General features: G+C 41.4%; 1 protein-coding gene across 1 annotated transcript in view; it reads right to left on the bottom strand.

The window, feature by feature from the left end:
* XDH (xanthine dehydrogenase) overlaps positions 1-12067 on the bottom strand; it is a 49111-nt gene that overhangs the window by 18507 nt on the left and 18537 nt on the right. The window contains exons 12-18 of the mRNA XM_069852760.1: positions 10894-11045; positions 9875-9968; positions 8988-9097; positions 5087-5271; positions 4390-4564; positions 3842-3931; positions 3024-3193 (exon numbers count right to left, since the gene is read on the bottom strand). Of these exons, the coding sequence (XP_069708861.1) occupies positions 3024-3193; positions 3842-3931; positions 4390-4564; positions 5087-5271; positions 8988-9097; positions 9875-9968; positions 10894-11045 (976 nt within the window). The remainder of the gene's footprint in view (positions 1-3023; positions 3194-3841; positions 3932-4389; positions 4565-5086; positions 5272-8987; positions 9098-9874; positions 9969-10893; positions 11046-12067) is intronic.

Raw genomic sequence — 12067 nt, 5'->3', positions numbered from 1 at the left:
TTATTATTTCTCTTTTTTTTGTTTCTGTAAGCACTTTTCATATACCAATACAATTTCAGGTCTGATTCCCTGAAGTTGGGCTACGCAGAAGAGGAGTTTGTCACCTAAACATCATGTAAAACCAAGGCAGAAAGGGCAACATATTAGACTAAAACAATTAGGGACCTATACTATAATCTGAATTCTGACTGTGAGTCAGATCAGCAGTCTGCTTCTTTAACCTATACTGTATCATACACTTTTTCCCTAAGACATACATAAACTTGCCATACATAAACAATTGCCATATGTACTAATGATCCCTTGACACTCTTTAGCAAATGTAGACTGGTGTAAGTGATGGTACATCTTCACTGTTGTCTTAGCTGCCATGATTCTGTGAAGGTGAGATACCTCCGTATCTATTGATAAATATGAAATTTTACTGCAGAAACCTACTTGTGGGTTCACCTCTAGAGAAAAAAGTGGTTGTGAGCCAGGAAGAATCTGCTAAGTATCAATCACAAGGAAGCTGCAGGGTATTTAAAAAGACAGAACAGAAATAACTCTCCAAAAGACAAAAAAGCTTCATGAAAGGCTTTCTTCAGTAATCAGCAAGAGAGATATCTAAGCAAAATACTTGTGCGCTTGAATCATATACAGATTTAAAACTAAGTGACAAGTGGGATGGCAAGCAACATGTAACATCATTTAATTTTTATATGGAGTACTTAATAAAAAACATATTACAAAAGACTTTCCAGCTCCTTTTGCAACATTCTGTACTTTGGCTCTGTAATTAGCTTGTTTTACAAGGGAATTGTTGCAAATAGAAAAGCTGCGGCTTTGTTTCTGCTAACTGAATGATTTATTGTATTCTGTAAATTGCTGCAATATTTTCAGCATGCTTGTTTAAATTCCTGAAACTTTGATACAAACTGTGCCTGAAAGTAGCTTTTTATGCATCCCAGCAAGCTACAGACTTTTTAAAAGAGACAAAAAATGTATGAATGAACTTTCCCTCATGAGCTCTTAGACAGTAGAAATTGAAAACAATGCTGTTTTTCTTTAGAAAGTTCACTTTCCTGCACTTCTGCAGTAATGCCTCAGAAAGAATCCCCTGTTTCTCTTAGTTACAAACAAAGAGGCAGATGATTTCTAATTTACACTTGGTGGTCAAAATCTGACTTAGGTAAAATGGAAGCTTTCAATGGAAGCTTATTTTGACCAAGAAAATAGGCTGTCACCTGATGAAATACTCTACCACTTCCTCTATGGAACACCACAGGCTTACAGCTTGAAACATGAACGCACAAAACAAATGCAAAAGAATGTGTAGAGCAACCTCTAGAAAATACTGCATATTGTGGTCATGGGGATAGGTCTGATATTTTCTCTATTGCCCCATCTGTACCTGTAGTAGTTACAATGCTTACGCTCTCGCAGCACTCATCAGTGACCATGTTGCAACACCTAAGATTAAAGTACGATGACAGAGCAATTTCTTTCGTAACCTAGGATCTCTGCATCCATGAAAACCATGGACCTGGGGGTGGTGGTTGACAGCCGACTGAACATGAGCCAGCAGTGTGCCCAGGTGGCCAAGAAGACCAATGGCATCTTGGCTTGGATCAGAAACGCTGTGACCAACAGGCCCAGGGAGGTTATTTTCCCTCTGTACTTGGCACTGGTGAGACCGCTCCTCGAATCCTGTGTTCAGTTCTGGGCCCCTCACCACAAGAAGGATGTTGAGGCTCTGGAGCGAGTCCAGAGAAGAGCAATGAAGCTGGGGAAGGGTCTGGAGAACAAGTCTTATGAGGAGTGGCTGAGAGAGCTGGGGTTGTTTAGCCTGGAGAAGAGGAGGCTGAGGGGAGACCTCATTGCTCTCTACAACTACCTGAAAGGAGGTTGTGGAGAGGAGGGTGCTGGCCTCTTCTCCCAAGTGACAGGGGACAGGACAAGAGGGAAAGGCCTCAAACTCCGCCAGGGGAGGTTTAGGCTGGACATCAGGAAAAAAACTTTCACGGAAAGGGTCATTGGGCACTGGCAGAGGCTGCCCAGGGAGGTGGTTGATTCATCTTCCCTGGAAGTGTTTAAGGGATGGGTGGATGAGGTGCTGAGGGGCATGGTTTAGTGTTTGATAGGAATGGTTGGACTCAATGATCCAGTGGATCCTTTCCAACCTAGTGATTCTGTGTGATTCTGTGTATGAGGCAAGGTAATGCAAAGTGTCCCACATCGCAGCAGTTGATGGCAGATGAGATCCTGCAAACCCACCACAATATAAGCACAATTAGAGACTGTGGGTGACAATCAGTCCTGCAATATAACAGCATTAAAACTCACATGAGAATGTAGATAGCAATACCTGCCAGGACAGGCTTTTTAGAGTTGGTTAGTCACTATAGTTATAATCACACATTGGTTGTGCTCTGTTTGGACAAGATGTTTTCCGAGACAGCTGCTCTTCCAAATACTGACCTATCCACCTGGCTAGAGCCAAGCACAAACAGCTCTATGCTTAATAGTCATTGTGGCCAATGCAAGCAAACACTGTGCAAAGAGGAAACCCCAAGACAGCATGCACGCATCTGACTTAAACACCAGCAGGAGTGCTATGGTGGAACTGCACTTACAACCTAAATTTTCAGGTAGATAAGAAGGGCATGTTCAAGCTGCATGCTCTGATCAGTGACTAAAATTACATCTTCTCAGACATTGTGGTGCTCTTCCAACTTGTTCCTTCTTACTTTTGCATGCTTGAATTATATAAGAGATGGGATATACAGGGAAAGCTGCCTAGGGCTGAGGACTTTGCTCCAGCAGAGTTCCAAGTTCAGTGTTAATTCCCTTAATAACCACTGAAACAGATTTGCAGGGCAGCTGTAACATATACAGCTCACTTCCATATAACAGTGTTAAATGAAATGGAGTTCCCACTAATGCAAAAACCTTTCCCTCACCTGCAACTTGACAGATCAATGTTTTCTTAGCCACTAGGCACTGGATGCATCCAACACCTAAAACTCAGAAGCAACACTTACAGGATCTTAGCATGGGCTTTCGTGCTGGTTACCAGCGTTAGATACAGTTCATTCTCATAGTGAGGGATGTCATCACAGTAAACAGCTTCTCCACATGCTTGTTTGGCTGCTGAAACATGCATCAAAGGACGGCCAACCATATCTTCAAATGCCTGCCCTCTGGGCACTTCCTGGAATAAACCACATGACTGATTACTACTGCTCATATTGCAGCAGAGAGAAGAATTGATGGGAGAGCAAAAGGCAAAGTGAGACATTCTGGCAAGATGGGGAATAGGATGGGGCTTAGTCCCATGGGAAAGGAAGGCAAACAAGATGGAGTGGCTACACAAAGGAGGCCATAGAGAACGAAGTGAGAGGGATTCACTTTTTGGAACTACTATGGAAAAATGGGGTTTGATGGGATAGCTCACATAAAAGGTTTAAGTTCTGCAGCTAGCTTCTATCCTTAGAGCTGAAGAAAACTGATCATTAGCAGAGAAATAAGGAAGGAGACTCTGAAGCCTAAGAAATGAAAAGGGAGTCAGGCTGTAACTGTGGAAAGCAGGAGGGCAATTTCAGTTTGGATACGGAGCTGGATGCAGAAGGACTGTGCAACCCACAGCTATTTTTATGAAGCTGTACACACTCCAGGAGCAGTCTGGAGCAGCAACAAGAAAGAACGTTGTATCTTAAAGCAAGGAAGGGACAGACCCAAATACAAGCCTCAGGAGTGGTATTATGTACGTACACGTGTTGCTTATACTCAGGAAGGCAACAAGAAGCAGTTTGAACTACAGAAAAGCCAGGGTCTATGTCATGCAGGTAGTGTTACTTACTTGGAAGAGCTGGGCATTTGCGATAGGATCTTTGTGAAACAGCTCTGTAGCACTTGTGTAGTTTGAGGGGATGGGCTCACACATATTGTTCTGCCAGAGACACGTTAAAGAACAGTCATCTTCCCAGCCAGTCCCTTTCTCCCATTCCCCAGTAACCCAAGATATTCTCCATCCTTCACTGAAGATATTCCATCTTTTACTGCATGGAATGCAAAGAGGGCTCAGGGTCTGTGCAAAGAATAGCCACAGACCCACAAGAGCAGTTGTGATGCATGGAAGAGGAGAACTCCAGGAATCCTCCTACGGAGTTCCACCCACAGATCAGCATCCTTCCACAGCAATGTGAGGGTGCCACAAGGAAGCAAGTGGAAAGACACGCTAGCCACTGTCATGCAGGGAAGTAGTAGAGTAGCTCTGACAGCTACCGCAATATGGACTTTGTTATGACATACAAGTCTGCTTGAATCTGAACCCTCCCCCTACCTTCCAACTAAGATGGTACATACAGGTCCACCTGTCCCAAAACTACCTTCCCTAGCAGCACTCACAGTGCCTTTGTGATTCTTGGCGAGTTTTTGAAGGACTGTCAGGTAGAACTTGAAGAAGAAACTGAGTGTGAGTGTGCGTCGGAAATCCACCATTCCACCAGGTGCAGAAGGAGACAGATCCATCTCACGTGCCAGCAAGCAGCAGGCATCTTGCAGCAGCTTCTCATTCCAGTCTCTGCAAGGGAACAAAGGTGACACAGAGTCCTTGCTCAACCCTAAATATCAGTGGGACAGATTAACTCTTCTGACATGGCAGCCCCACAAGCTCTCGAGCAATAGTCACCTGTTCCATCCCTGTTTATAGTATTTGTGTCAGATTTGCTGTCATCTTGGGCTCGTGTCATCTTTTCTAAAGATGGGACAAAGCTATTAAGTGATAAGAGTGCAGATTTTTCAGTCCAGTTTGAAAGAAAATCAGTTTTTATAGGTCATGCCCACATCTAGCTTCTGCCCACTTCAACAGATGAGAGAATTTAGCAAGAAATGGCTCTGAGAAACTGACATGATCTTTGAGGGTAAGGAGTACTGGAGGAAGCAAGGCATCACACAAAACACAGACTGCTGTAGAAGTGCAGCTATGCTTCTTCTCTTTCTCATTCTGTGTAACTGTCAGAGAGGATTTAAGGTATTTGAATTGCTTCTGTAAAAATCAGCACCATTCCATTGAATGGCTTTTCTATCACAGAAAAATTCCTACCTGCCAATGAGCTCCTGGCAAGTTTTCAGTGCCAGGACAGTTGTAGGAGCCATTCCTCCATAGCTTAGTTTTATCTCCTCCACTTGGCTAGTGCCATCTTGGAACAGGACTCTCATCCCACAGGTCACAATAGCAATGTCATCCTCCCGACGGGAAGCCTGCTTGAACGCTGAGAAGTATTCACCCTAGAAGACAGGAAAATATTTCTTTGTTCTCTACCTTGTCATGCTCTGAGTTCAAATATGGAAAGACGTTAAACTGTCTCTATATGGATGAACCCTTTCAGGGAACTGTATCTGGTTGATTCATCTCACAGGGCCAAGCAGGATGTGTTTGTTCAGCCAGTACTGTATATTTTCACATGATTTAATGATTAACTCTAATTATTTGATTAGTGGTTATTAGCCAACCTGGAACTGTGTGGGCAATCAGCTTTGACAGATCTACCTGTCACAATTTTTCCATACCTTGAGAGGAAGAACGAGGGCAGATTTTTTGGAAATAAACAAGCTTACAGTTCCCTCAGCAACTTTCCTTCTCCCAGGCTGCTAAGCTAGAAGCCTAGTAAGTAAAACTCATATCCTTAATCCCTTCCCTTCGGAATTCTCTGAACTCTGCAAGAACTGAAATTGATAATCACAAATGTCTCAGTTCTAGACTAGACCTGACTAAGTAATATAAGACAATTTCAATCTGTTACTGCAAATACAATTCTCCAGCTATCCTGAATCCTCTGCTGGTCTTCACAGAGTGAAGACATTCTGTGAAATGCACCAGCAACTACAACTCACAAACTCAGTAGCTTTCCTATGAATAGGGGCAGTAAATCCAAGATTAACACTCTACTAATACATACAGAGTGATGATGTTACCCTAGAGTCACAGTACAGTCAGTTTTCTCCCTTGTTTATCCTGCAGATTATGATAAATTATCATTCAGGCATCCTGCAGACTAAGAGATTAGTCAAATCCAATGTCTTTGCATAGCCCTTCAGAAGAGTTTCCTGCCAAGTTTCTTCTCTAATAGCTTAGCCAAGTGACTCTGCATAGCACAGTGGTCTGTTCCATTAATTATTTCTAATCAGGAGGGGACAGCAATTCTTTCATTACTGTAAAGAATAATTCCTCTATTGTTGGCAATGAGAACAGGTTCACTAGAGGCTCCCTTTGTGCATTGAGAATTTGTAACTGGAGATATAACTGAAGGGTGCATTTCAATTTCTGAATTCAAATGATTACTGGGCAGCCAGCAGATAATAGCAAAGGAGCATTAATAGCATCCTCCAAATAAGGACATTATACCACTCTCTTTGTTAAAGCAATTAGCTTTCAAAAGGGAGAAAAAGTAGCTCATTCTCATCCTGCACACTTCAGAGATTTCCAATAACATGATTACAACAAGAGTGCAATATTTGCCCTTACTTCTCACAAGACACCTTAGTATGCTTGGTACAAAGTCCTCTGGGAGAAAAGGCACTCACGTTTTTTTCCTCACTAGGAGCGTAGGTAAAGTAAACAGCTTATAAGGTGCCCATGTCTGTCCTATCTCTTGATAAAACAACACACCATGTTCCCTTTGAACTATCACAGTGAAAGTTTCTATGACTTAGGTGTTCTCACAGGAAAACCAAGCAACCTTTACTTTTAAGGACTGCCTATTAGGGACCTACATTATTCTGCCCTCTCCCTTTCTGGACAAGAAGCAGGATCAGGCAGAGCCTGTTGATTTCTCAGTGTTCTCTTAAAATATTCATAGGCAATATTCTCAACTGCAAAAACATTGCTTGCACGTCATTTTTTTCAAGACCAGCACCATGGAACATAGAGATCAATAAGGGATGAAGGTTGGAGAATACTAATTTAAAGGATGAAGTAGGCCTTCATGACCACGTTTTGTCTCTTCAGCAGAGCAAAAATTGTAATACTATGAGCCTATGATTGCAATACTAAGCAAAACATTAGGATTGTTTTCCAAAGACAGAAATATATAGGCATTGCATTGTTAGGCTTTTTATAATTGAAAACCAGTAAGTGTCTATGCAATACGGAATTCTTATAACAAAAATTAAGTAACAGTGACGAGTGTAATGGAGAAAGGTGTATGCAGGGGAAAGGACATGAAAACTGATTGTCACGGAGCAATAATGTAAGTGGTGCCTAACGTTTGTGAACATTATCTGGAACACAAAGGAAGTTTTTACAGTCCAGGAGAGAAAGAGGATTGTTTAAATAAAGGATATGTCCTGTTCTAGGAATTCCCTTTTATATATTTTTTTTCTGGAGTACATTTAGATTTTATCCTGTGAGCTGTTTCCTTTTCTAAACACTGTCTTTGCTCAGCTGCATTCCCCTTAGACTCAAAAATAGACTCAAAAATCTTTATTCCCCAAGTATCTTAAATATCTGACACAAAAAACAGCAGAGGAAAAAAGCTGTTACCTCCTCTCCCTTAACTGTTTAACCTGAGCTCAGTCCCCCTACAGTAACGATGGATCATGTAAGGTGCTAAACTTCATCAGCCTAATTATTTCTGTTGTTTGGCCAGTCTTATCCTCAGCATGACAAGTCACATCAATGCAAGAGTTAACATCAGTTTTAAACAGCCATAATCCAAAAACTTCGATTTAGCTGTGTGCTGACATAGCCCTTCTTCCAGTTGTGAGGAAATCACAGTTCCAGAAGAGTGCCAACACCTTTAGACATCTCCTGAAGAACTTTAATCTTCCTGACTTAATGTTTGTGAGCAAAGATCAGCCAAGAAACCATCAAGCAGAAAGTTCAAAAGTTGTTCTAGTTTTTCAGATCAATAAGCTGCATATAAACTACAGATGAAGCAATTGCCCTGCTGGTAAACATTTGATTGTTTTGTGAAATTGCCATATGACTGTCATATGGATGGAGTAATATGGTGTTTTCCATTGATTACCTCAAGTGTGTTTCTCATTTTAGCAAAACAATGCTTCCTGCAGTTATCACAAGATCAAAGAAGAATCATTCAGAAATAGATGGAAAATCACCATGAAATAGCTTTTTCCCCTTAATAGTTAGATATAACAAGTAGAGAGGATAGACAAAAGATTTATGGGTTCTATCTCATAATATGACAGCACTTGAAGTAAATCAGTGTTTTCCATTTATAAAGAAAATGTGTCACTACACTGTGAATCCTTGCATCTTATAACTTGTAGCCTCAAGCCCTAAAAAGGTAAATACCTTCAAAGGCACAAAATTACAGTCTGATGTTCTCAGCCCTAAAGAGAAAAAAAAAGTTTTACCTCCTAAACGTTCTGAACCTGTTACGGCTCATGCTGCTACAGAAATGTTCATTGTTCAATTTGAAGGAAGTTTTGCAGGCTCATTTGAAGTTGCAAGTCCATATTACCAAAATGCCCTAATAATCAGTCCTGTGACTTCAGTCTTGCAAAGCAAGGATGCAGAAACTGAACTTCCCTCTTTTCCATACACAGTTCTCCCATTTTTCCCATTTCAGTTCACAGAAATTAAGTAGGAACCTTGGGAACCTTTACTTTACTTCAGGAACTGCTAGCATCTTTCCTGTACTATTTTGCAATTAGAACTTAGACCTCTAGGAACATAACTTTGCCACTGTTCATCATTACTGAATGCACTCAAAAAGCTTTGAACAATAAAGCGAAATTTATATTTCCTGCACTGCCGAAAACTTCTTGGGCTTACCGTACTTTATCATAGAGTCCAGCTCCCCTTGCTTGTCAAAAAAAGTATGTTCACCAAATAATTTACTTGCTTTCTGGTCCACTTGGGACTGCATAAGCACTGTGAGACTAGTCACCAGGGAAAAAAGTACCTAACATTGAAAAATATCACTCAAATAACAGCATTTTAGCTCCACAGACATAGAAATCTTTTCTTACAAGTTTACCTTCTTGCTGTAGGGTATTTCAACAGAGAGAAGTATTTCTTCAGGCTTAAGTACTGTCTTTCTGTATCCAGTGAAGAACTTCTCATCCATTGTGATAGTCCTTTTGCCCTCTGTAGAGCAAGGAGAGATCAATGGTGGATGAATGAATAACTCAGATGAAGAAAAGCTATAGTACTTGTGAGAGAGTCTTCAGCCTACCCCTCTTAATATATCAGTTTTCGTTTTTCCACCCTCTTTCTCCAGATCAGGAAGGACCTCTGACAGTTTCCACCTATACAGAAATTTTATTTGCACAGGAATTGATCAGAGGTCTCTCTCTTCTTATTAATCTAAAGCTGAGCAAACGGGTGAACCAGTTTCAAACATCTCAATGTAGTTCCCTCTTTCCTTAATCTGCACAAAAAACAGTTAAAGTCTCTGATCAGGCAGTGCCCTGATTTCAAGGATCCTATTTTAAAAGTATTCTTAAGAGAAAATACAAATTGAGACTTCTATCTTTCTTCATAGAAAAAAACCAAACCCACAAACCAAACCAAGTTTCAATCTTTCTGTGAAAATCCACAATAATTGAAGCATGATAATGACAGAAACAATTTCATGCTTATTGTCTGCTCATGAATAGACATTTTAAACCAGGTCTTCACAAGGATATGTGTGTAAGTATGTAGATAGTACCAGAGATTTGTTCTAGCACAGAAGTTCAAAATTCTTTAGGAAGCTAACCTTAGGACTTCAGACACAACAAGGGCAAAACATCTGAAGACCAAGCCTATTTTACAGAATGTTAACTTCCACTTTCAAATTCTGATCTTTCCTAACAATCTATGGCACAGGACTGGCGACTATACCACTCCTGTCAGTGTCACAAGGAAAAATAAATAACTTACCTTTTGAGACAAGAGTCAGTTTGCTTCCACTTGCCATTAACACAGGATTTAAGTCAGAAATTGGGCTTGCTGTCATTATGTTCCCACCAAGAGCCTAGAGTGATAATATATGCACCACAGATGTATTAAAACCCCTGGAGATACAGCCATAGCATCTTCTAACCCTGCATTATTCTGAACACAGTGCAGAGCTCTGCTTTAGTTTGCTTTAATAAATTCTTTTTTCTCACTCAGCAATATTACGCCTTTAACGAAGTGGGAAGACATGAAAAAACATTAAATTAATTGTTGTCGCAGTCAATGGAAATGTTTGCCTGAAACAGTTTTAGAAATAGTCCTTGGGTAATGCATCAAATAACAACTGCCCAACAATGCCAAAATTCAATTAATGTAGCTGCAATTAAGGAAGGATCCATGGAAGTATAGAGCCTCTTTTCAGCAACATACAGGAACCCAGCTTTTTTGGCTGCAATACAAATGCACTGTATCATGTGGATCAAAATTTTGTGTTTGGTATGTTGCTTCATCTACTTGCTTGGTATTTTTTTCTACTGTTTTTTTCTACAGTTCTACTGACTTCGAACACACCAAACCCACCTCCTCTTTCCCTTTGGAACTAGGGGGAAAATTGCCAGATAGGATTCATTAACACTATAACTACCATAACTGGGCTGGCAGAAATCTACACACCTGCTTCTTTGAAGTTTGTCCAGCACTCTAAATACATTTTTTTAAATTAGTCAAACCTCACTACAGTTTCCCTCACTTATCCTCACAACAAAGGAAGATCTGGACAACTGTCATGTTTCCCTTGCTTGCTAAACGTGTAGTATCAGTGTAGTATAGATACCAGCTGAGATCCCTGTGTTGCTATCAATTCTTGGGATTGGTTTATGTGTACTAGCTTCTTTGTCTAGGTTTGCAAATGTTGCTATGCGAGAAGCACAAGGCACACAAACATTGGATGAGGTAGGCCAGCTCTTCAGGGAGAGCTTTCAATTCCAGTTCCTATCACTTACAGCAACATTCCTGATCTGTGGCCCCGCAAACCACCGCAGTTGTTCAAGGACAGCCTGGAAGACCTCTGCTTTGTGAGGAGGAAGCTCTGCTACTGCTTTTCTTAGCACCTCCTCTACTGAGCTGAGCGTACAGGCAGCACCAAAGGTGATCCCTGTAAATGAACAAATGAAAAGAACAGTTCTCCCAAATGTCAAGGTACAGTGGAATAGTTATAAATGTGTCTACAATTCTTAGATGAGTTTAATTAGATTGCAGGATTTAGAGAAGATATTCAGTCACCCTAGACTATTTTGTACACACTTCATGTAAACATCACATCCCCAGAATAAAATTCACCTTTAAGTCACAACTTGTGTTGCTACTGCCTGTCAAACGGCAGGTAATCCACTACCCTTTTGCTGTAGTGTTGTTTGAATCGTATTTCCCTCGTATAGGTTTAGTTTGTCCTTTGAGAAATTAAATACAACTCCTCTCCAATTTCCACATCTTAAACATTCTACCAGGCTACATGTAATGGTGTTGGAGCAAGGACTGCTTAGGGCTACATACATTACATTGGCCTCAGCCCAGTGGTCCAGCTTGTTCAGATCCCTCTGCAGAGCCCCCCTACACTCCAGCAGATCCACGCTTCCATCCAGCTTAGTATCATCTGCAAACTTGCTAAGGGTGCACTCAATGCCTTCATCCAGGTCATTGATAAAGACATTGAACAGGGCTGGACCCAGCACTGGGCCCTGGGGAACCCCACTTGTCACTGGCCTCCAGCTGGATTTAACACCATTTACCACCACTCTCTGGGCCCGGCCATCCAACCAGTTTTCCACCCAGGAGAGTGTGCCCCTGTCCAGGCCAGAAGCTGACAGTTTCTGAAGCAGAATGTTGTGAGAAACTGTGTCAAAGGCTTTACTGAAGTCCAGGAAGACCACATCCACAGCCTTTCCCTCATCCAGTAAACGAGTCACTTTGCCATAGAATGCAATCAGGTTAGTTTGGCAAGACCTGCCTTTCATGCATCTGTGTTGACTGGGCCTGATCACCCAGTTCTCTTGCATGTGCTTCATGATAGCACTCAAGATCACCTGCTCCATGACTTTCACCTGTTCCCTGGCACTGAGGTCAGACTGACAAGCCTGTAGTTCCCTGGATCCTCCCTGCGACCCTTCTGGTAGATGG

This window comes from Phaenicophaeus curvirostris, chromosome 2 (genome assembly GCF_032191515.1).
Source record: "Phaenicophaeus curvirostris isolate KB17595 chromosome 2, BPBGC_Pcur_1.0, whole genome shotgun sequence".
Lineage (NCBI taxonomy): Eukaryota > Metazoa > Chordata > Aves > Cuculiformes > Cuculidae > Phaenicophaeus > Phaenicophaeus curvirostris.
Note: the sequence above shows the minus strand (reverse complement) of the source record. Positions and strands in the feature narration are given on the sequence as shown.